This window comes from Anser cygnoides, chromosome 3, assembly GCF_040182565.1.
Source record: "Anser cygnoides isolate HZ-2024a breed goose chromosome 3, Taihu_goose_T2T_genome, whole genome shotgun sequence".
Taxonomy (NCBI): domain Eukaryota; kingdom Metazoa; phylum Chordata; class Aves; order Anseriformes; family Anatidae; genus Anser; species Anser cygnoides.
The window spans coordinates 4,245,969-4,271,380 of NC_089875.1; the positions used below are offsets into that span (position 1 = coordinate 4,245,969).

The window sequence follows — 25,412 nt, forward strand, 5'->3', positions numbered from 1 at the left end:
TACTAATACACACAAGATATCCAATGTTTCATACTACGCATATCAACATACCAGTTCAATTTGTATACATCTCAAAATTAAGTCGGATGACAGAATTAAAAGGCTTTCTATCTCTTGAGAACAAATGTAGATTTTAAGAACAATTAGGCTTAGCATATATTAACAGTATAATTGTCACAGAATGAAACAAATGAACAAAACATTAACTTTTTCCTTTAAAAGTTGCTGATTGTGGCAAATGTTTGTTTTTGTTTTGGAATCTTTAATTATTCCTGCTTGCTTATGAATAGGAATCAGATACCAGACTCAAAGGTTCTGAGGTCAACTTAAAGAGACGCTGTTACGAAATGTATTCAAAGCCAAAAATGACTAATAAACAATTCCACCCATGTGGCATTCTTCATACATTATTTGATAAAGTAATTTTACATTTCTCAACCTGAGATTACACTGGGCTGTAACACACACACACCAACCAGAACCTACTTTGTAATGCTCCTGACATATTCACTTACAGATGCACCAATTCAATACTTAAAGGCTCATAAAAACCTCACTATCGGTTCTGACATAAGCTAAAGCAAGTGAAAAGCAACCAAGGATGATAGCTCATAGGTGAGAGATAACTACGATTAGAAGAGAGGAAGAGGGGTGACGATTGCATCAAATCACAGTTTTGTTTCCTTTGTGATTAAAACAGAACAACAAAAAGCAACAAGACTTCCCCCTTGGGTATTAACACTCCCTGCTAGAACCTCCCATACAATTTCACCACCCACATATGCAAACCAAAAAGCTGTTTATATAAAACAATGATGCAAGGAAAAATGGTACAGTGACAACACAGGAGAGTAATGCCTTATATAAAGAAGATATGACATCAACAGACATGCAGTCAAAAAGTTTTGGGCCAAATAAAATGATCCTTTTGAGCATGCCTGGTGTAAAGAGATTGACAGATGTTCAAAAGCTCAAATATTTGCATTTATGTGAATACAAAATCTTAAAGAACTGACAAAACACACTTATTTTTCAAACATTCTCTTGGACCATGAAATGTCTTCAACAAAATCTCATTCATGTTGAATTACGCCTGTGAACTGTTTCATTGCTTGGTGTTGGTTTCTGTGAAGCACCTGAAGCGCTAGCAGTGAGGCTGATCAGCATGTGGCCTGAGCAGGAGATACGTCTGATCAGATCACAGGGCTGTGATTCTTTCTGGGAGCAGCTGACGAGGTAAGAGCTGACAATCACTGACAGTCTTTACTTTATTTCTCAAGTTATATTCCCTGGCCTCCGTGGTTCCTGTATCAAATCGCTACAGTCACTGACTCACAGCTGCTGAGGACCAGGTGGAAACACTTGTGTTCTGCCCTCTCTAGGCAGTGGTTTGGGTGATCTTCACGGATCTTCCCCACAGCAGTGTGTACAACATCCTGATTGTAGCTGCCTTTGCACTTCTTCAAGGTAACCTAAAGGGGCCAAACAAAGGGAGGAACATTCCCTTCAAAAGAAAAACAGTAAGTTTTGTGGAGGCACAAGGAAGAGACAGAAGCTTGAAGATGGAGACAGACTGAGTCACTCTCACAGAACACCCCGAGAAACTCAGGAGCGTACAAATGGCCGCTGTGATTCCAAGCGCAGGCCAACAGCTTGCGAAGATCGGCCAGGCTGAAGTCTCGGATAGCTACACATGAGTCACAGAGAGGGCTGTATGGCAGCCCTTCAGACCACATGAATCAGCAGCAGCGACAAGAAAGCAGCAACTCAAATGGAAGTTCCTGGAGGAAGCAGGGTGCAGCGTGATGTCAGCTGAAATGGCTGCAGGTCTTAGCTTCTCACCGCAGATATCCCTTTCCATATTCCTGTTGCTCAGTCAATAAATCCTCAATTCTTGGTAGCCTGAGCGGGGTGGAAATAGATTTTTATGGAAGAGGGGGAAATAACATAGCTGATGCCAAACACTGTGCTTGGCTGAACGAGCAAAAGAAAGGATAGAGCTGAATGATTTCCAAAAAGACCGAGATGATTAGAACAGACAAAGCTTTGCTGTGTTACATCTACACTGGATGATCTCCCAAGAATTCAAAAAGCTTTCAGTCTCAGATCAGTTGCAGCAGGAGCATCTTCTGCCTCAGACTGAAGGCAGACACGGGTCACTCTCAAATTCGTGTTGGACCCCTTTCTAGGAGCAGGGGAGGGAGAAAGTCACCTGGCCAGAACAGGTTAGGAATTACCTTGGTGCTGAAAACATGGGTGTACATAGATGGTTTCTGCCCTGGGAATTCAGCTGCTCACCTCACAGTTTCATACCAAAGGTATCTTGCTGCTCTAGCTATTTGGCTGAATTAATGTATCCCAAAGTGTGAAACCCCCTTGGTACTCTTTGGTCTGGCACAGAAAACTGTTTATTCCTGCCTGCTCTGCTCCTTACGCTTTGTTTTTCTTCCCAACTCAACATCCATCCCACAACGACAGCTCTCTCAGACAATAGCCTCACAAAACTTCTGGCTTGGTTGCTTTCAAAAAGTGTTTTCTGTGAAAAAGTTAGCTGCCAGGAATGGCAGGAATTCTCTGGCTGAGCCAATGGTCAGTGTAAGGAAATTTAATTTCCTGTTTTGCTGCTCTGTGCCACAGTCTTAGCCACAACAAATGTTAATTTTCTTCAAAAAGAAATTAAAAAATAATAATCCTTGAGAGAGTTCATAATTCTGTTGGCAGCAGAAACAGACCCGCGTATCGTGATAAATTAAGGGCTCTTTATAGTGCCTAGTACACCATAAAACAGGATTTGAATCACCACTGCACGCTTGCAAACAGCAAGCTGTGAGAAACAACATGATGTTAACCATTATTCTGGCTAAAGTCAGGTTTTACAGAAACCTAGAACAGTCCCTAAGCAACCATTACCTTATCATTCTGCCCATTATATTCATGAACTTGCTCCTGCAATGGAATGCAGCCAGCTACATCCCTCACCGACACAGCGGGTAGAAAATGTGTATTACCTTGCTTGTTTCTGAAAGCTAGACTGCTACTTACAACTTGCAAAGGTAATTAATTCTCATGCTGGAGGGACATCAGTATGTAGGCAACGGGACTAGCCACTTCATGGCTTTCTTTTTACTAGTTACCTCTACTGAGCAATAATAAGCTGCTGTGAAAAAACGCGGTCTTTTACCCATGGAGAAAACATAATCCTGGTCTGGGAGTTTAAAACATAGTTAGTGAGAAAGGAGCTCCAGGAGAATACAGCAAAAAAGCACAGAATGCACAGCAGTGCTTTTTGGAATGAGTGTATCACAGCCGTCTAGGAGATAGCAATAATGCTTTTTTTTTTTTTTTTTATGCAGTATGAAAGTAACAGGGCACATAGTCACTGTTCAGAGAAGCATCAGCATGTGCTGTGGCACCTTTTGGAGTTCTGGTCTCCTGTTCACACCAGTGTCAAAGCAGAACTCAGGAACTTGGAAGCACTCACAGACCCTGCAGTTTAGGTACATACACAGTAATGGTTGCAAGTGATTTCCCAGATTTTAGCCCTTCTGGATGATGTGTTGCAAACCAAGTGTCTGCCTCAGATTTATTTTTTAAAGCTTGGTTAAAGAAATAAGGATTGAGGAAGCCCAGCAAACAAACAAAACACACCCACATTTTGTTTCAGTTCAACTAAAAATTGCACACTATATTTTTACTGAGCAAGTTCAATGTATTCATTCTTTGAAGGAAGGACTTGAAATTCTGCAGGAGGGTTGAGCCTTTGGCTGTTCTTCTGAAATCATTACCAAAGCTGGCTGCATCTTCACCCTCTGATAAACCTCCATTTGATCAAAAATGTTAAAAGATGGAGACAAATTCCACTAGCTTTGTGCATAGGACTAGTGAAACTAAATGAGATTTCCTTGTTGTTTTTTAATACTGGCAGCCCCTCTGACATTTGACACTGAAGAGTGATTTTCCAGAATGTGGAAGCCTGAATGGCACATACGACTAATATATATAACTATCTTACCAGGTAATTAATTACCTGCAGGAGCCCCACTGGGCTCCTTTATCATCATCATCATCCTGTCCGTCACTATAGTGTCACCAGAGAAATGCTGCCTCCTTATACTACAGGATCACAGACCCACTTGGACTGGATGGGTCAGCAGGTCTGTGGTCCAAACCTCCTGTTCAAAGGCAGGTCAACACCAAATTCCTGGCAGGGTGATCAGGGTTTTGCCCAGGTGGGTCTGGAAAGCCTCCATGCTGCAAGTCCCAGAGCAACCTGTCTCAGTGCTGTTATCTGCATCCTGAATTTTTCCTTTCTCCATATATGGAATCTCTCCTGTTTTAATGACCACTGTCTCTTGTTCTCCTTCTGTGCACCTCAGTAAATAGCCTAACTTACCAAGGTCCCACAGCTTCTCCTCATCATGCAGGTGCTCCAGCCCCCTGACCATATTTGGTGGCTCTCCACTGGAATCACTCCAACTTCTTGTATCGGTGGACCCAAAGCTGGATGCAGCATCCTAGACTGTCATCTAAAAAGCACCAGGTAAAAGTGGATCGATACACTGGCCACGCTTCTTTTAATATAGCCCAGGATACCGACAGTCTTCCTCCCTGCCAGGCTGCACTGCTGTCTCATATGTAGTGGGCTGTCTGCCAAGACTCACAGACTCTTTCTTGGCAAAACTGCTCCCAAGTCAGTCAGTCCCCAGCCTGTACCAATGTATTGCAGCTTTGCATTTGTGCTTGTTGACTTACATGATGCTTCTGCTGATGCATTCCTCCAGCCTGTCTAGATCTCTCTAAATGGTGGCCCTGTTCTTGAGCATATTGTCTGATGTTGTCTCCAAAGCTGGAGAGCAGGCATTCTGTTTCCTTTCTCCATTTTGTTGATACAATTATTAAACAGGAAAAATCCCAGGACAGACCCCTGTGAACTCCGCTTGTAAGCAGCCTCCCAGCAAATCATGCACCACTAACCACTACCCTTGGAGTCCAATGATCCAGTCAGTTATTAACCCATACACTACTCTACCCACCAGGACCGTAATGTCCCAACTAGCATACAAGGACTGCATTGCTAAAGACAAGGTAGATCACACCCATCACTCTGCTCTCATTCACAGATGTAGTCACTTCATCATAGAAGACAATCAGTCAAACATCATTTACCTTTGGCAAATCCATGCTTCCTATTCTGAATCACCACCACCTTTATGCTTTCAGAAATGATCTTTGCTAGAAGTTATCTACATCTTGAAGACAGGTGGAACATTTGCCTGTCTAAAGTTATTAGGGATCTTCTTTGATACCATCTTTGAAAGGTCATGGATAGGGTGAGATCTCACAATGACATCAGCCAGCATACTTGGATGCACCCCTTCTGGTCCCATGCACTTACATGGTTTGAGATTTCTCAAGAGATCCATGACTCAAACTTTTTCCACTACTGGTAGTTCCTCTCCTCCTCCAATCTGGTGGTTTGAGGCAACAGAGGACAATTTATTAGTGAAAACTGAGGCAAAACCAGCATGAAGTACCTCAGCTTTACCTGTGCCTGCCATCACTAAGTCACCCACACCATTCAGAAACTAGCCTTATTTTCCATGTAAATTCATTTACTAGTAATGTAGCAGTAAAAGCTCTTCTTGCTCCCCTTGATATCCTTTGTAAGTGTCAACTCTAGGTGGGCTTTGGATTTCCTAACACCACCCCTACATACTTTTTTTGTAGCCCATTCCTGCTTCCATGTCTTATTATACTGCCTGGCTGCACTGGAGGTCAATCATGGGTTACCTGGTTAACTAAGCCAGTCTCCTGATGTTTTACTTGTTTTCACGAGTACAGGGATAAACTGTTCTTGTGCTAGGAGGTTGTCCTGAAACACCTGACATCTTTCTTGAGTTCCTTTGTCCCACTGAATTATCATCTGCTTTTCTGTTTGCTAGGCCTGTCAATCCAAAGCAAATCTTTACATGCTGTTTTGGCTAGTCACTTCATCTTAGAAGACAGTCAGTCAAACATCATTTACCTTTGGTAAATCCATGCTTGCTATTCCCAATCACCACCAAAAATTAATTACTTGAATTTAGAGATTTCCAGCCATTAACAGGAGAGTGACTACAGTCTTACTGGAAACTTACTTGTACTATGCAAACAATCTCCAGTCTTCTATGTAAAATCTCATGCAACATACTTTAAGCATTGCTACAAGACTCCTTGACTGTTACATGTGCCCACACTCTAGTCACATCTCAGTTTGCTGAAGGTAGCCTTCGACATTTCCTGCTTCCAATGCATTGAGCTCATCACATAGCAGGGCGAATGACAGAAACAAGGGTGTGGATCTGAGACCTGTGATTAATAGCTAAGAGTGCTGGTACAAAGCAGCAAATTTCTGGGGCCCGAAACCGAGGAGAGAAGAAGGCAGGAACTGAGGATGAGGAGATCATGTCTATGGTGCAGCTGAAGCAACAGGTAAAGTAATTGGTAGGGAATGCAGACTGGAAACCAACTCTTAATACTTTCCTGCTGTCACTACAGCTATAAAACTCATATAGGGATTCCACTTTCCACTGAAACATGCATAATGGAACAGGTCCAAAAGGCTTAGGTATTGGAGATGAACCAGGCTGGGGCCAACGATGTCAGTTTTCACTTTGTTTTGATACAAAGCAACAACAACAAAAGATATTTTAGAGGAAAAAAAATGTTATGATCATTACAGTTGCACAGATGAGGTTACAAACTTGGAAAAACTGTAGTCTGATCAGCCTTAAGCCCTCCCTCCGTTCTCTTCTCTTATTAACAAGCCTTATCGCATCACCCTAATTGCAGGAATTAGCTTATTTTTTTCCCCACAGGACTCATTAACGTTTATATTGAGCTTGCATCCAGAATGCCCCAGTTACACTAATTACTGCAAAAGCACATGAAGTAAATGCTATATATGTGAGAAGACACAGCACAAAGCAATTTGAGGCGGCATTTACAACACACAAGAAAATGAATACAGTGAGAACAGCTGCATGGCATATCCTTTTCATGACCTTTTTTTTTTTTAAACAATGTTTTCTTTAAAATCTTCATTTGAGAGTGACGCTGTTGTGCAGAAAAGAGAGGAAGAAAAGCAGGGGAGGAAAAAGCATGGAAGGGACGGAGGTTGGCTGCTGAAGTATTGAATCAATAGCAGAGTAGAAAGGAGAGGAGGAGGACCAGATGTTGGAAGACAGAAGGCAAATACAATCAGCTTCTGAATTTTAGGACCCCAGATGCCAGAGTCCATCATGTCTTCTGGCTATCAAAAAAGCAAGACAGAGGTTACTGGATCTGGTATCATTCCATGTTCTTTTCTTTATCAGAAAAGAGTTTGGAAGTCCTGGAAAACGCTGTAGTCTGTTCACTGCAAGTATCTTCCAAGCTACTGCCATTATAGCATAGAAAAGAAAGAAAGAATTCATGAATAGATTGATATTGTCTTGGAGGCTTTCTAAGGCATCCAATGAAATGATCCATCAAAGAAATAAAATTGTTGAATGTTTACCGTAGGAAAGAATATTGTTCCCATTGGAAAAACACCTATTGCTTTAAAATACAATGCCCCCTACAGCTGATACCCAGCCAGCGGCAATACATAGCAAAAGAAACCACAGCTAGGAAAATACCTTCTGCCTACTACAGTTAGATAACAAAATAGGTTAACTATTGAAGTGTGCCTTACATGAAGATCAGTCCAGGTTTCAAGTTCTGGAAGAATATGAAGCATATGCCTATGTTACAAACAGTAATTAAATGGAAGAGATGGCCCACGATCCACCTCCCAAAGCTAGGGTCTAACTGTGGCCCAGCTTCCAATGAATGCTATCAACTAGAACCAAGAGAGTCAGACTTCAAATAATCACAGAAGCTATTCGAATGAACAGTCCCTCTCCACCAAAGTAGCATATCTCTTTGCCAGAAGCAACAGCATCTCTTCTGGCTGGATGCTTCACTGCTTCTTTATTACTTAGCTACCTCCTTTTCTGCCCTTGGTATGCCACAGACAGCTAGAAGTGAAGAGAGCATCCCTTCCTGCTCCCCTGCATTTGATCATCCCTAATTACCCTCCCCAACCCGTTAAACAAAATCCTTAGTTCAGAAAACAGGAGGCTTTGCTTTATTAGAATCGTTCCTCTCTCTCTTGTCACGCACATACACGCGCAAACGTTCTTACATCATAAAGATGCAAAATACGTTTTTCCCAAGCCAGTGTTTTCAAAGGCAGTGCTTCCTGTGGGCTCCTTAGAAAAGAGGTTTATGGAGCTGATTTTTGCAAAGCCTGATGTTCCAGTCAGCCAGTTGTGTGCAGATATTGCTACATATTCCTGGCTTACAAGCCTTCACCGTGCTGTGCCCTTACTGCAGCCTCAGCAACATCAGCTTTCTCTCTCAAACCAGAACATCTTTATCTTCTCCTTGCAAGTAACACAGCTGTAACAAAGCTCAAGACCTCAGAACTGCCACAAGTCTCAGGTGCTAGAAGCAGTATCATCAGCCACATCCTGAACATCCTAGCACTATTTCCTCTCCTATGTAAGGTGCTTAATTATGAATCAATCTGCTGAAGAGACCATAAACATACACATGCGTGTGAGCACATGGCACAATATTAGGGAAATCAGGGCAATATGGAGAAAGGACAAAAGAGGAGAAAAGGAGGATGACTGGAATCATGATGAACTTGTGTCTGGTTCCTGCACAAGCTTCCTTGTGCACCCAGCTGCCATTTTCCTTGCTCCTCAGATCCCATCTGTAAAAGTGGGGAGCACACCTCAGCAAGCTGTTGTGAGTATAAGACTGGGTGATGTTGCACACCTACAGCAGTAAGCCACGTAAACAGACCAGGTAGAAAGGAACAATATCTATTCCTGCAAAATAGGATAAAGCGTACGTACTGAACAGGGTGAGGCAGCTGGGGTGGGGAAACAGACCAGACAGGAATGGGGAGATTCCTACCGGGAATGAGATTCCTGTTTCATACAGAGCTCTTGTCTGTTATTGTTTCCTTCTTTCTCAACCTGCATTTGAAGCAGGAAGACAGGGGAAATGGCATGTAATTCATAACACAGTGCCAGACCCGGATTTACCAAATCTGCCTTTGATAAGCCTCCTGAACTTTCTAAGGCTTCACTTCCTCAACTCTTCCTCAGCCACAAAAAGTATTTACCAGTGGTGCAGTGCTTCTCTCCCCTTCTCCTCCAACCATATGGTGCTCATAGCACTTCACTAATCCAGTAGCTATCTCTACTAACACTTCCTTCATTTCTTTACCATCCCTTTCAGCCCAGCCTTTGCTACCCTTTTGCTTACCTTTAGTAATATTCTACTTCACTTCTCTGGCCATATCTTTCTGATTCAGGAGGAAATTCTAATTAATACCCTCCTGGGAGCTTACCGCTTAAAAACTGCTCATTTGTAACAAGTTAGCAACAAACAAGTGGCAAGGCTTAGTTCGTGAAATTTGCTATTCAAACCGAAAGCAAAGATTTCAGATATCATAGTGGCAAATAGTTAATATATAAAATGATGAGGAAATATATGTAATATATTAAAGGATGCTAAATTAGGTTTCTGGAAGCAAATCCCAAGAAAGGCCTTTTCGATCATTGCACAAGCTTTTGTGCTCTCCTCATCCTACGCAAGCCAGCGATCAGGAAACACCCATACCAAGGGAGACACCTAAAGCCAGACAATCATTAAGCTTGACACTGGGCGTGCCTTCATTAGAGTGCTAGGTGCATGACAGCTCCATTTAAAAAAGATTTAAGATAGCAGTTTACTTGTAAAGCAGTGGAACCCTTGCCACACTTGTCTAAAGCTTTCAACAGGCTCCAAAGAGACAGTCAGATGGGAGCTCAGGCTCCTGAAGCAACTTCTCCATCCCCCTCTCACCATGGCACCATGCTATAAAGCCAGACTTCTCCTAGTCACTACAAGAGGTTCTACTAATGGCCACACTAAGATCCAGAATTAGGACACTTTAAGACAGACGGTACATTCCCAAGTAGAACAGGTATTGCAGACAAACATTTAAGACTTCATCTCTTCTGGCAAAAGAACACCTTTGGTTTTGTGGTTTGTTCTTTGGCATGCTGCACTCCAACTACTTTACAAAACGTTCACATAAATGAGAAGTGTTGGTTTGACAGAGAACAGCTCGAGAAAATGGTAAGTAAACTGATGTGGATTTTAAGCTGTTCAAGGCTGGAAAGCAGGCATCAGTAAAGTAGGTATCAAGACAACCTTGCAGTAATGTAAACATCAGGAAAAGACAGCTTCTCCTGCCTACATTTTTTTTGTTGTTGTTATATTTGTACAGCAATAAATCATACATTGAAAATCACTCCACACACACTTTAGGTTGATAAAACAGCTTTCCACCAGTGATTCATACATTGCAGAGTCAACTCCACCATCGGTTAAGCTTTAAAAGGAAACTACTGTCTTTCAGGGTGCATGAGTTTGCTGTGCTTGATGTGAACTAGAGCCTAGTTAGTCCACAAACAGTATGTTCGTGAGCATCCACAACTCTTACTGCAGTTTAGGATGACAGAAAACAATGCAGCAGCACATTCTGAGATTATAAAACTTAACACACAAGCCAATGCCATACCACCTGTTCAACGAAGACTAAGACCTTCACAAAACTAGCTTAATAAGCCATGTTTCAACTATTTGTTTTCAATATTGAGACAATTGTGGTAAACAATTAAACCTTACCTTCATTCCTTTGGTAATTCCATTTTTCTTACAGACTCCACTTTTTAAGAGGTTATTCTGTTTCTGATGATGATGATGATGTAGATGTCCATTGCAGACAGCACTGGGATTAGCCATCTGTTTAAATTAGTCAGATTCTCAGTTCTTAAGGTTGTCTCAGGTCTTTCTACAGTAAAAAAGACAGTGGGATGAGCAGATAAACTTCTTAGTTAAGGCCTGAAAGGTATCCAACTGGTCTGTCAGGATTTTCCAGGATGAGAGGAGGAACTATCTTTTGCAATATCTAAGAAACTTAAAACTGTTTCTTTCATACACCTTCAGCCCCAGCAAACTAGAATGCGAAATACATAGCAGGAGGTGTGCTCTTAAAATCTCTGAAAAATACTGCTCATTGCTGGCTATTGTATGAACACAGCTTTTATGAGTCAACAAGACTGCTGCAGCTATCAAGAAGTGGGTGGATTCAGAGGCGGAGACATTTAAAGATATATTACCTCTTAAATACCTCCCAGGGAGGAGCATTACATTTTTTTTTCTCTCGATTACATTCCATGTGGAGCTATGTTACTCTATTTAGAGTAGAATAACAAAATGTTTTGAAAACTTAAATAAAGTAATCTTTAAAATTACATGCTTCATTTTATGAAGAGTATACTGGCTGAAGAAAGGATTTTGCTGAGTATAACAGAACATTTTTTTTTCATTTTTTAAAATCTTTTTATATAGGCAGTGATAGATGCAACATTACCCCCCCCCCCCCCCCAAGGAAATGGAAAGCATTCTAGTATTAAAATGAATGAAATATTTACCTATAACCAGAAAGTATATATTTGGCCCCATCCTACTGACACATGCACACAGGTGCTCACCAGAGTGAACTGTCCCTTTAAAACTCACTTTGGCTAGTAATGGGTTAAATTGCATGGTATTCCAATCAATGAGAAATGGGCTTTTATAAAGTTGATTAATGGGGTATAAACCAGCTAGGCTTTAATCAAATGTGAAGCTACTAAGCAGAATATATATGTTTGCTTTTAAGAGTAGAGTTCATTGATTATGGAAATACTTGCATATATACCTTCTTTGCTGGACAGAACACTTGTGTTTTAGATTTTAGTAGAAAAACATAATAGTATATACGTTCTTGGCCACATGTGACAGAATTTCTTCTTCCCCAAATAATTAAAATTACTGTGGAGACAGATTAAAGGAAAGCTGTATTATAATATCCATTTTGGAAAGCAGTAAGGATGAAAGGCTGGGAAAGTAAAAGTCTTTGAGTATTTTAATTAGAAAAAATAATGATTTCATCTTGCCAATGAAAAGTAAGCAATATACAGAAAATGCAGCCTACAACTGGAATATATGGAATGAAGGAGATTAAATGTTAAATGAGCCACTGTGAAAATACATAAGAAAAACACATTACATTGATTTTGAAAACTTCTTAGCCACCTACTGAATTGCTAAAATGTATTTTCTCTTTTGAAGTGATTTGCAAATTGGGGTGCCTTCAATAGGTAGGGACCAAAAGTTTACAAACACAAGGGAGACCTGAAATGAACTGTATTTAAAAGAAATATATGTGTGTTTTTCCTTCTGCATTTTGCTTCATTTCATAGCACTTGGTTTTTTGCAGAGACTTCCATTAAGATCTGTAGAAAAACTCCATAATACACTTTGTAGTAGAACAACCAAAGAAGAAATCCATCCCGAATTAGGTTTGATTTTGATATCCTTGGAAAGAAACCTTTTACCTACATATTCAAATTAATAAGGCAGTATCAGTTTTGGTCAAAAAAAAAAAACAAAACAACAACAAAAACAAAACAACAACACAAAAAAAAACAACAACAAAAAAAAACCAACCAACAACCCCAAAGCAACATCTCCCTATCTGACTAAAACCAACACAGCAAGAGTAAAACACTGATGTATTTTCATAGCTATGTAACTTCACAGTTACACCAGATTCAGCACCAGAACTCAGATTTCCTAGTTTTTGTTCTTTTTGGCGTTTTTCCTAGGCAAGAATGCCTCATTTCTGTATGAATCAATCTTTTGTAGGCTTCAGTAAGGTATCTGTGATCATAACTCAGTTATAAATTGTGAATATGTAGTGATAAGATCAATTGCTAGTCATAATTACTGTCCAGGAGTTTGCAAGGAAAAGACTGAGATGAGGACAATGCAGAAGTAGGTGGAATGAACAGTCAAAGTAACACTTTCCTGCATATCTATCACTTATGAGACCCTGATAAATCAAACAAGGTGATGTAGGAGAATGCTCTCTGCACCTGGCAACACATGCCCACCAAGAAGCATTCTTCCGGAAATTATTATTTCCTTTTTTGTCTTTCATGGCAAAACATTCCATTTGTTCAGTCATTTACTGATCATCTCGACTGCATTGTGGTAAAGGTAAAACAAGAAAACTTACCACAGTGAACCAGTGGTTCTTCCCCTCAGCAGCTTCCAGTGACTCAGCTAACACCTCTGCCAGGTACACTTCCCAAGAGACTGAGTACCTTCCAGGGCACAAAGTAATATAATTAACATCTCATGTATGCATTACATTTTTTTCATTCAGGTTTGTGGGTGAGGGGAATCCCTGATTAGATAACAGTTCAGATGATGCAAATTCTCTCTCTAGTCCCAGACTGTCACAGCCTATACTTGTTATCTGCTTCAAGGCCCATGAAATAACATTGCCTTTATAGGAATAAAATAATTAATATGCTATATTAACTTTAGTTTTCAATATGCCTAACACATTTAAGATCACAAACAGGCAGCACTAAAAAGAGGGGATTACATTTAAATGCAAATTTAAATGTGCAGTTTTAAAAACCCCAGAGAACATCTGTCCTTTTGGTTTTCTTTTAACCATACTCTAAAAGCCAAAGCTCACAAAACAAACACCAGTAGGGGATGAGTAAAATTCCTGCCCTAACTCCATTTGGAGCAAATGATTTATAGCATCTGTGTCTGGCCAGATAAATACAGATAATCTGTAAACAGGATGTGGTATTGCTCCTGGAGAAAAAAATGTTGAATTGTACCCTTTAGAGCCCCCTCTTACTCAAAGCCATCTGTTATTCAGGCTTTTACATCCATATCTATCATGCTACCTATTAGCTGCATAAAAATCAATTATTTAAATACATGAGGGCCTACCCTGCATGGGCACTGGAGGACAGACCCAATAATTGTGGGCTGTACAACACCAAAACCACAAACAGCAATACACTTTCTCTTTTTACCATTCTGGAGAATGGGAGGAAAAACTTATTACGCTGACTGTAAAAGAACTGTGTGTATTTTAACAGCAGGGGACCCCAATCCTATTAAGATCATACATGTGCTTCACTTCAGTAGCTTGGGTACTAGTCAGAAGGAACAAAGTTGATCTTTGTACACTGGCAAGAAGGTGGAGAATTCCTAAGGTTATTAGCAGACCACACACCATGTTCCAGAGAGATGTTAGTAAAGTTTATAAGATGTGGCTACAATCACAATAAATCTGTAGGAAAGCCACCAGTCATTTCCCAGGGTCTACGTATTACTCCTTGCTTTGTCATTATTACAGTATGCCACTGGGTTTTGGCTGACCCACCTCTTGAAATGAGGATAAAAAGCCTTTGCAAAATGCTTGGAGATAAATTGCAGAGGAGCATGGTACTGAAAGTAAGATAGATACAGTTAATTAGCCAAGGTTTAAGGGAAAAGAGGAGAGAAATGACAGGGCAGGGCTCTGTCTAAGCAGTCTCTCAGTTCTGTAGGAAAATGTTTCTGTCGTGCACTACCGTTGTTACACAGGATGGGTAAGACGGTTGACCTCTGCTGATACATTCAAGAAATGGGGACACAAATATTCAACCTTCTTATAGAGTTTTGGCTCAGACCAACCATTGTGTGTCATGAGAGCGGCCACAGGGTCCCAAGCTGTAATAGCGCTACTGGATTATCTACCATTACAAAAGTACAGTGTTGCAAGAAAAGTGTGAGAGCTGATCCCTAGAAAACTGTAATGTCTTAATCCAGAACGATTTCCACAGGATTCCTGTTTATCCCAGAGAACAGTTAGTTATGATATAGTTGTGAAATGGTTTTGCAATCTATCTGCAAGATCCTCATCATTTCAGTTCATGACAGGTGCAAATTTACATGCCACAAGAAGCAGTAAGGATCTATGCAGAGGCACCTGCTAGCTTTATGCTTATTTGTGCAGGGCAGATACCAATGTCAAATAGGGACTGAAAAAAACTGGAACACCCAATTCAATTTGTTAAATGTCATAGTTTTTGTAATAATTAAATTAGCAGCAGAGCATGCTCCAGTGGTGGAGAACGGAGCTAAAAAGTCCTCCTGCTCTCCTGATCACTTCTCTTACAACAGAAGTCCATATTATTAATTCTGAGTACCACCGAAGACTTATTCTCTGATTAGGATCCCAGTATGTTTGGTACCTGTGGAGACGTGGATATCTGAGATATGTCCTGCCTCAGACATGATCATAAAATCCTCATGTAGTGATCAGTGAGGCTGAAGTAAATGGACAGAGGGGAATTATAGCAACAAAGCAAAATAAGCAATTGCAAGTATCATGTATCTGCTTGTCAGTCATCTTCTTGGGTGTCTTTACAGATTCATCCATACTTCCCCAGCACTGGGTATAGGCTAAACTTCCAAAACTTTTACATGGAAGAACCCCTAATCCATGTCTGCTGCTTTAAACCTTGTCTAGCCAACACATCTGTGGGAAAGGGTAGAAATGTTACCCTATACCTGGGTGTAAAACTGCACACAACTGCCGATGGATCTGCTCAAGTGCCCTTGCACAACTGCCCCCTGAAGGATACACAAAATTTGGTCAGGAAATAATCTTAGAGCATCTTAGAACAAAGACCCATGGCACAGGCAGATGCACCCAACCAGCAGTGCAACAGAGAGGACATGGTACAACAGGCAGGGCTCTGCTACGGCAATGCTCCCACCTGGCCTTGCTCAACCTGGAGGCCAGCTGTATGCAGGCTGGGCTGGATCAGCTGCAGGGCTGCCGTCTTCCCGAGTCCTGCAGAGATGATGCAGCTCCACCAGCTTTAAGAGATCCTCTCCCAAGGCATCTGAGAGGGCTGGGACATACTCTCTGCATGCAATTCAGAAGGAATTGTTAATGGCAGCTTGAAAAATTAGGCAGAGGCAAAAGGCAAGGGTGGGTTGGAGTAGCATAGACTACCTAAGTGGGAGGCTGCTTGGGAAGATCAACCACAGGGAAAAAAATTGCATGTTTTACAGCTTAGCTGGTTTATATGAAATTCCAGAAGACAGGTTGTGAGATCTCCAGAGCAGGAAGCTCCTACAAACAAGGTAGTCCTGCATCACTTAAAAAATAAATTTCTGTGAATTCACCACAAAATGCTTATGCTCTGACAGGAAAAGCACAGCCAGCGGTGTGGGCACTGGTGCACGAAGCCATGTCCAGCTGTGAAAGCTGAGCTATCCCTGGCTGGGAGTCAGGATCTGAAGTCAGGCTGAGCCGAGCTCAAGACTGAGAGGAGATGAGGATGTTCCAGGCCTGTCCAAAAGGCCAGTGGAAGCATGACTAAGGGCTGGGAAGCCAAAAAACAAAAGGTATGTTATAAAAAATTCCCTGGCTGAAGCAAAAACAGTGGTTTAGCAGCTTTATCCTGTCAGCATATACAAATAAATGACTACTGTGTGGATGGAAGAACCTTTTTTCCTGTTTATGTAAACGTCTTTATTTAACTTTTGCCCTCCATGTACATATCAAGTCTTGACAGGTTCCTCAACATTGCTCCTGTTCTAAGGGACACGGAGGTTGCCATTCTGGGGGCAGAGGTCTGTCCTTCTCACCTCAGACTGCAGCTAAATCCTTAGGGGAGTGGAGGCCTCTCTAAGGGTTAATGGATAGGGAAGTGTTACTTCATAGCTGGAAATGTGACTCCAGGCTTCTGAGCAGCACTGGTTTTCCCTAAGAGACATTTTTAGCAATTTCACTCTCACCTGTGAGCTACTAGGGTGCAAGAACCTCTTAGGGATCATGGATATATGTACCTAAGAAAAGAAAGTGTATTGTGGAAACTTATAGTCCTTATGGAGAGATCCACAAACTTGAAGGCTGTACCAAAGACTGAATATTCAATTTCATTCCCTATGCTGCAACTGTGAATTTCATTCATGGGCTTTCTACAACCCTGCAACTTTCATTTTTCAACTCTGGCAAAGGAGGCTGGGAAGGAAAAGGTTTTAATTGACTTTCTTTTCTTTTTGCCCAAATGGGCCCTTAAAAAAATTGTTGTTATTTAGTACAGTGATAGCCCAGAAAGATATGTTGGTTTTTATTGCAGAGGTGGACTGTTACTAACCTGCTTTCAGGCTCATAGATCGAGAAGTGGCACAATAACAGTTCTGTGGGAAGTCACATGCACACAGGTTCATGTAGAAAGGACTTTCACAAAGGAAATAGGAGATTCCTGATTTTTTTCAAGCAGTCAACATTTTCTTCCTCCTCTTTATCTGGACTAGATGATCTTTAGGGTCTCTTCCAGCTGAACTACTCTTTCATATACTTTCCCTCCCATCTGATTCCTTGTCTCTAAAAGGAAAAAAAAAATATCTGTAAACTCCCAAAACTCAGCTCTGGGCAGTCCAGAACAGGTATCACCTTTATAATTAGACACACCTCATTAATCCTCTCCAGTTCTTTGCTGGATGGCTCAAGGGAAGCTCTTGGGAAACAGCATGGAGCAGGCAGGGACTTGATCTTTTACACTATCTGAACTTCATCTGTACTGTTTTATTATCACAATCTATTATTTCTATCTTCTCTTCCTTTCAACAGATTTTTGTGGATAAGCTTTCAGTAAGGCACAAAGAGGTTTTGGCCTTCATCCATCCTGCTTGCCCACAAAATCTTCAGAAAAAAAAACCACAGCAGAGTAGCCACAGAAAATTCTGAGAATTCTTACTAGATGTTCATAATAAAAAATGTTTGCATGAGGATAAGTAAGGGAAGAGATTTCCAGTTATGATTGCAGGCTGGCAGCAAAGCAGTGATACATACAAGTATTTATTGGGAATCAAAGGTTTCCTTTGATGTGAGTAAAGTTACTGAACTGATCAGAGCTGGAAATCTACAGTACACAGTTATAAACCAATACACCCATTGAAACAATGTGGAGAACTAGGCACCGTGTGTGAACGCTTGTTAGACCATACAAACTGGCAGTTTCATAAGCTTTCAAAAACTTTTCTTTAAGACTATAACTCCTATGAAGACAAGGATGAATTCAGTTTAACAGCTTGATTACACTACCCAGGTTCATGAAGGGATCAGAAAACATTTTAAAACCAAATGACCCTTCTTATCTCAGAAACAGAAGATAAGGGCCAATGAAGCTGAAGAATTTTTCAAAAACTGCTTTTGAAAGGGATGAAGTGCTAATAATTTAAATGAAGATACATTTCTAGCAATTGTGCACTTTGAGGAGAAAGGAGGAAAAGTTTTTCACACCTACACGAAAGTACTTGTTTTCAAAGGGAAGCTCAAACATTGCTGACTAGAACAGATGCTCTGTTTATGCTCTTTGCATACCCCTGGCGCAGAACATATTCTGAATTTGGCTTCCCACCAGCTCTGCGTCTTATATTTCAAATTTGTTGTAGGCTTTCCAGACCATTTTACATATGGAACATAGTGGAGCTTCAATCACACCTCCAGGTGCTTATGTAACATTAAAAATTACCTTTAATTGAAAAGCAGAATAGACTGCAGCAGGGATTTTTGCTGTTGATATCAGTGCAACCAGAACTATACTAGTTGTATGTACTAATTAAGTTAATTCAAAGCAGACATTACCTCATGGATTGCCAGACCACCACTCTGATGACCCAAGTACCCCCAGTTGCAGTGGACATACCTAAAAACCCCAAAGTAAACATGTTATACATAGTATTTCTCATTTTAATATTGCATTCTGTAAAACCCACACTGCATTGAGTATTCCAGTTGCTACAGGGAGATGTGCTGAAACCTTAGTATACAGTGGGGTAAAATGGTGATACATGAAATAATTCCAGCTGTTTTACGCACGTGAGTTATGCAGGACACTTTATATGTCCAGATGTCAGATCACCTGATTGTTGGATGGCTAGATCTTTGCTTAGGTGTACTGCTTCTCTCATTTTTTTCTTTTACCACTTAATGCATAGCTGTTAGATAAATTCAGCATATTTCTTGTTACTCTCAGATGTGATTCCTTCTTCAGTTAGGGTTAAAAATCTCATTCTTCTCTTGCACTGTAGTAATACATTATTTCCTTAAGTCACTACATGTCAGTGGAGTTACAGCAGTGTAAATAAATTGCCAGTCATGGCCGATATATTCAATTTCTAACTACTAATGTAGTGGACTTGTGAAAAAAGAGATTAATAAATCCATAAATGATTTATTATAGATCAGTAAAAGATGACAAACAGGCTCATTATAACCAGACCTAAGTTTCATGTATTAGCATGTGCACAACATTTCGGATGTTATTCTTGAATTGATAAAGAAACTATACATTTCAAATTTTCAATTTCTATGCAGCACCATTAATGATGACACCTACTATTCAAGACAGGGTTTAGATAAAATTTATAAAGTACACCCGGTTTTTCAGTTTATAATTAGCAATGCACACCTTAAATAGCCTACGTCTGCACTAACTTGATCATTTAAATACTGCAGGCTAAGTTTTGCGTAGAAAAAACATCAGGCATTCAGGTAGCCAACTGAAGCTTATGATAATTTTGGAGGTCAATTAATCTTGGGGTGCTACATCTGCCTGAACTGTTTTGATCTATTAAAACTTAGGATAAAGACCTCTACTCTTTTGCTGTTATTACCATTATTTCCATAATCTCTCTCTTCTTTTTCCAGTGTTCATAAGCTGAATAGTATATAATAATATCTTTAATATGCGCTAAAAGTTCACATATACCCACAGATTTTGAATATTTCCTTTGAGAAATGAAGCTTCTAAATTCTTTTATTTCCCTTTTTATTAATTTTAACATAAAACTGAAATCTCAAACCACCTGTTCTCTGTATTAAAAGCCTGCCATTATCATAACCTGATCAATAGAAATCCAGTACAGTCGTACTTTCCTCTGAAAACACCTACTTAGCTTTACCGTTTCCAGTAGTTATGTTGATTTCAAAATTATTTTACCATTGGTTGTCATGACTTACTGGATACAGCCAACATCAACGATGGAAATATCATAAAGCATGTTTAAAATAATAATGATTTTAGTCATTCTCCTTTCCAAAAGTTTCAGATGCAATTGGGTTGCATTCTTAAGCACTAATGCAAAACCCGTTAGCGCTTGATAGTATCTTGTTACTGAAAGCTGGAAACCTCCTGACCAAAATTTAAGTCCCATCACCCCCAAAATCATACTTAGCAGCACAGACCTTGTCGCAATATTTTTCAAGTACTACTCTAGAATTTTCAGAAGTGAGATAATTTTTCTGAATTTCAATTTTCAAAGAACTCTGCTAACTCTTGAGTTCAGGGAGCGACTCATATAAACTAAGATCATTTCAGATAGGCCGATGGAACTTGCCTCAAGTAATAAGACAAAATACAATATAAGCTACTGTACTTGTGGGGAAAACGCATTGGAAATTACTATGTTGGGTAAAGGGTTAAACTTTAATATTTGGGGAATTGTTCATACACTTTGTAGCAGGCATATTAAATGGTGCTCAGGTTAGGAATCTAGACTAAATACAATGATGAAATAGAGTCCTCTAGAAGCACAAGAATTATGAGCTTACCTTCTTTCACTCATCAGGCAAGTGGTCTTCTGGCAAATGACCTCAACACTGACAGAGCAGTCAAGAGTAAAACACTTGTAAAGCGGGTGATCTGAAGTGTATCCAAATCTCACTTTCCAGTCTGAAAAAACAAATAGGTAATTTTATTCACTTTTTATTTACCAAACAAACAATTTTACACATTTTAAAGTTTCTTTTCATTTTGCTTTTTGAAATCTCAGCATTGTAAATACTTTCATTCCTTCCAAACTGTAAGTATGCCCTTGTTAAAAACATGTTCACCAAGCCACAGAAGAAACTTCATAAAGACTCATACCAATAAATAACTCATACCAAAAATTTGTATTTGGTGGTCTATAACAATCTGTACCACAGGCCCAAATAAAAAAATCCTAACAAGTTTCCTTTCTTTTGGAACAAAATCTGTTTTTCCTTAGTTACAAATTGTGCCCTTCTTTATTCTCTCATTATGTACAATAAGACAAAATGAAAATGGTTGCAAGCCATAAGCACATGAAAATACTGTCTCCCTGGTTCCTTAAGCAACATTACCAGAATTTGTTCTCTGTATGTATTGAGATGTCAATCAGCTGTGAGTGCTCATAACATTAGGCAAATGCTGGAATTTCTTTTTTATATGGCACACATATCTGCTTAGGAATTTGTACGCAAACCAAAGAAATGTTGTGGCACCTGACAATTTAATATTTTTGTAAGGATTAAGACTTCCTAAGTTGCACAGCTGATACAGTTCTGTCTCTATCCCACTGTACAAAAAGAAAAAAAAATCTTACTGGAATGTCATAGTCAGGCAAAATCAACAGTAATACAGAAAACCTGACCAAGACAAAAAGAACATCGCAGTAACCAGAATTCTACTGCAAAAATACAGCAGTAAGCACCAGGAAGTCTAGTATATCCTTCTGCTCTAGCTTCTTCCACATACAAGTATCATGCCACTACTACATTCTTACCTAGTGTTTGATCATAAAGTCAAATATGCAATTCTTACTCCTTAAATGAAGCACTTCATGTGATTAGACACAGTGAAGTCAATAGAGTAACTCACCCAAGCCAAAGGGTGAAAGAACTTTACAAACACCAAGGTGATTGCAAAACCTCTTTCTTGGGCCACTTCTCTACTGACCTCTTTCATCAGCAACGTGATCCAGAGGCATTTAACCTCTGTAGCTGTCCAAGGCAGACTTGAGTCTCTTTTTCCGAGATCTCCTGCCAGTCAGGCTAGTCTGTTCACTGGTCTCCATAATTTGGAATAAGCCAGCATGGTATTGTCATCATTTCCAGTTGCTGACGTAATGAAAGGAGCAGGGACAGCTCTATGCCATCCGTTCCTTCTCTGTGTCATCACCGAATCAATCCAGGTACGTTGTTCTTAGCAACAAACATCTGAAACATTAAGACAACTGATACTTGACCAGGAACACAAATCTCCTCAGTATTACTAACGAAACTCATCCAAAAGATGTAGCATTAACATATATTTAATGATGAAATTTCAGTTTCTGAGCAGGAAATTACGAAGAGATTTCACACAAAGCCTAGTTTCTGAGCAGGAAATTACAAAGAGATTTCACACAAAGCCTAGAGGTTATTGTTCATTGTTCTTGTAATGTAATTGTTCGGTGCTTCCAGAAGTGTGAGATTTATACAGGCTCAGATGAGAACTAGTAATGCTACCCAGTTTAAAAGAAAGTAGCATTGTGAAATACCCAAAATATATTTTTTGATCTAACAACAAATGGCTACATTTTGCAATTCTTACTCATTCAATGAAGCGCTTCATGTGATTAGACCTATTGAAGTCAATATAACTACTTACCCAAGTGGTTGTTATGCTTCAACACCTCTATTAGCATTACTAAACTTAGTGACATGATAGAGTAAATTGTTTGCCTTCCCCATTGCCATTGAACAAATCATTTCAAGACGTGGCATAGAATTAGACTGTGTTAAACGTGACTCCATACATGGATTAACTTTAGTCTCATTTCCTGTTGTTATTGCCTGTATTTTTGCTATTCATTATTTCAGTTCTGTCCATTCTCTCTCTTAGGGAAATACGTGTTAAGAGAGAAAAAATGTCTGTGTTGCTTATCAATCATAATGGTAAAGAGCCAGTAGGTAGGTTGCCTTATGAAAACTAAGATTTTTTCCTTCAGCAGACTGATGATACTTTACTATTGTTGACAGTTATTTCAAACAGACAGAAGAAATCAATTACTGTTCATCTTACTAACCTGCTATAAAATTTCAAATGGTTTTCTAAATACAATTCCGTATATTTTCAGTTTGGCAGAAATTCTTTTGAACTTTAAGAGTTTTGCTCCATCTATGGCTTTGTGACCTAGTTGCTATTTTGTTTTAACGAGGTTTAGCTGTAATTCTTTCCCAATTTTGTGCTTCTCTCAAGTCAATGAAGCTCTGAAGAGGTACCATGGGATAGATGGGAGGATAAGAGTCTGAATGAGAATTTAAAAATTCATCCTAGAAATTGGTCTCAATTTGCAGATGGGGCAATATTGCAAAATGATCCGAAAATCTTTTAAATCCACAAAGTTCTGAGAGAGATGGTTTTAGAAATTTGTTTAAGCCTTGCATTTAATTGCACTGTAACTTTATTTAAACAACAACAACAAAAATATGTTTCAGTTCCTTACTTGGGGTTATTTGTTTTTCAGATTTAGTGCACAAGTCTGAAACACCCTATATTTGTTACAGAAGCTTTAGGAAGCTGAACAAACCCTGATGTTCCAAAAATACTGCCATTTTTCAGGAGCTAGGACTCCAAGATTCAGCTCAAAGCTGGTACGTAAACCAGAGAATAAAATCATCTGAAGGAATTCCAGAAGAGCAAGTTCTCTTTCAAGATATTAACTTCAGTTGTGGCTTTTTCATTAAATATGCTCACATTTTTACAGGAAGCGAATTTATGATTGAAGCCTTTTGCATGTTGCGCAAAGACACTGAAAAACCAAAACTTCTGTCCTATGGCATTCATTCATTCATTCCTATATTCCATGTGACCTTTAATTGTTACATTATGCAAGGTAAGTTTGACAGACCTCAAGAGAGAACTGGAATCAAGTGTTGTGTTTTCTAGTCACTATGGTTCTGTTGAAATAAGTCCCCGTGTCAAACAAAGAAGAACGTATTATAATATCACTGGAGAAGGCTAAACAAGTAGGGCCTTAGAGCACTTTTAGCCAGGCCTCATTCCACTGACCAGCTACGTGCATTCATCCCTTAGCTTGGGAAGTGACTTCTCCAGCTATCTTTAGCAGCTTGGATTTCCAAGCAACCTTTTCAGTACATGATACTGTAACCCAGGACAGGGGTCTTGTGCTGTTTTTGTTTTTGTTTTTGTTTTTTTTTAGATGTTGCTTAAATGTCAAGCTAATAAGTGATCAGCTACAGCTTGCTCTGACACTGGTACATGTCCCTCAGTTCCAGAGTTTTCACTACAGCTAACAGACATCTAAGACAGTGTTTTACCTTTAAAAGTTTCTTTCCTCACCTGCTGTTCAATAAGCTGGCAAACAGCAGCTGACATCATGGATTTAGTGCAGCATTAACGCAGTTTTTTGCATATCATTTACCTCTCTTCAGTGGATGAAAACATGCTAGAAATAGAACAGAGATGACTCAATATTTAGATGACTCAATATTTCTCATCAGGACAGGCAAAACTGAATACTCAGCAGGGAAGGGTGCTAGAATCCCTTTTCATTGAAAGAAAGGTGGATAAAAAGGGGTGGAACAGGGATAGAGGACTGGCATTCTGGAGAATGACTTGTACTATCCTACCTCTGTGAAATAAATAGGAGAGCGGCCTTACCCTTCTTTCCTTCCCACAGCAACTGCTGTGCTCCAGACCCTCTTAGCCTCTAGCAGCCAATTTAGCTCCCAAAATGTCTTGTCCTGGTAAGGCAGACAGCCAAGCCAAGCCATTGCCATTTTAGTATCCCAGGTGCCACCTGCCCTAGCTTACTGCCTCTGTTACACGTTATTTATAGAATCATAGAATTTAAGGCAGTTCTTCAACAAATCAGTAGTAGAGTATGTGCTACTCCCTGTTGTGTAAAAATTTCCAAGTTCTGATACTGTTTTTACCCCTTTTTAAAACAGTGTAAAAATGACATCCTTATTACTAGATTTCTGAGGCCTGGAGACACCACTAATCTTAGATCTTAGATAAGTACAATTTTATTCAGAGAGGTTGGGGTTCTCCTAGTATGTACTCTCTTATGGAGTTGGGTTTGACTAAAGGACCTCTCCGAAAAGTTCCCTGACTTAACCACAATTCCTCAACAGTGGAAAACATAATGCTTGCTGTAGCAGTACATTCAGGATTGCCCATGTCCGGAGTTTGATGTTTAAGACAAAGCCACAAACACAGAAAGAGTAGTGCCATGTAAAAATAAACTTGAGGGAAAAAAAATTAAAAAATCCTGTGATAACTCTGCAGGAAGGCATAACCCTTGTCCTGGGATGACACATACAAAGCTCTGTTGGCTTTAGGCAACTCTGTTCAGACTCAGACTTACACTTTTAAAGACTCAGACCAGAATCTATCTAGGCCTAGTTAGAGATTGCTTGTATTCTCTCTAGCTGAATCCACTGTGTCTTTCCGAAACTGGACAAGAAAATTACACATCCATCCAGATGTCAAAAACAGAATATTTCAGACTAACCTTCCACATAGTTGTTAGGGCAATGCTTTAAAAAACTTTAGGAAGTAGTATAATTAAAGAGAAATACAGAATTTCATATAGTATAGAACAGCAAGCAA

General features: G+C 39.7%; 1 protein-coding gene across 17 annotated transcripts in view; it reads right to left on the minus strand.

Moving 5' to 3' along the window:
- The window catches only part of SPTLC3 (serine palmitoyltransferase long chain base subunit 3), a 169,409-nt gene that overhangs the window by 75,821 nt on the left and 68,176 nt on the right, over nt 1-25,412 (minus strand). For 9 of the 17 annotated variants that reach the window (XM_066993428.1, XM_066993418.1, XM_066993429.1 and 6 more), the window contains 9 exons: nt 24,138-24,243; nt 21,750-22,009; nt 20,603-20,723; nt 18,635-18,695; nt 17,142-17,371; nt 15,750-15,901; nt 15,222-15,297; nt 13,193-13,280; nt 10,753-10,918 (listed from right to left, as the gene is read on the minus strand). In XM_066993428.1, the coding sequence (XP_066849529.1) occupies nt 10,753-10,869 (117 nt within the window). In that variant the 5' untranslated portion in view covers nt 10,870-10,918; nt 13,193-13,280; nt 15,222-15,297; ... (4 more) ...; nt 21,750-22,009; nt 24,138-24,243. Of the gene's footprint in view, nt 1-10,752; nt 10,919-11,830; nt 11,944-13,192; nt 13,281-14,368; nt 14,434-15,221; nt 15,298-15,749; nt 15,902-17,141; nt 17,372-18,634; nt 18,696-20,602; nt 20,724-21,749; nt 22,010-24,137; nt 24,244-25,412 lie in introns of all 17 variants that reach the window. The other 8 variants (XM_066993421.1, XM_066993419.1, XM_066993423.1 and 5 more) reach the window with 8 other exon arrangements.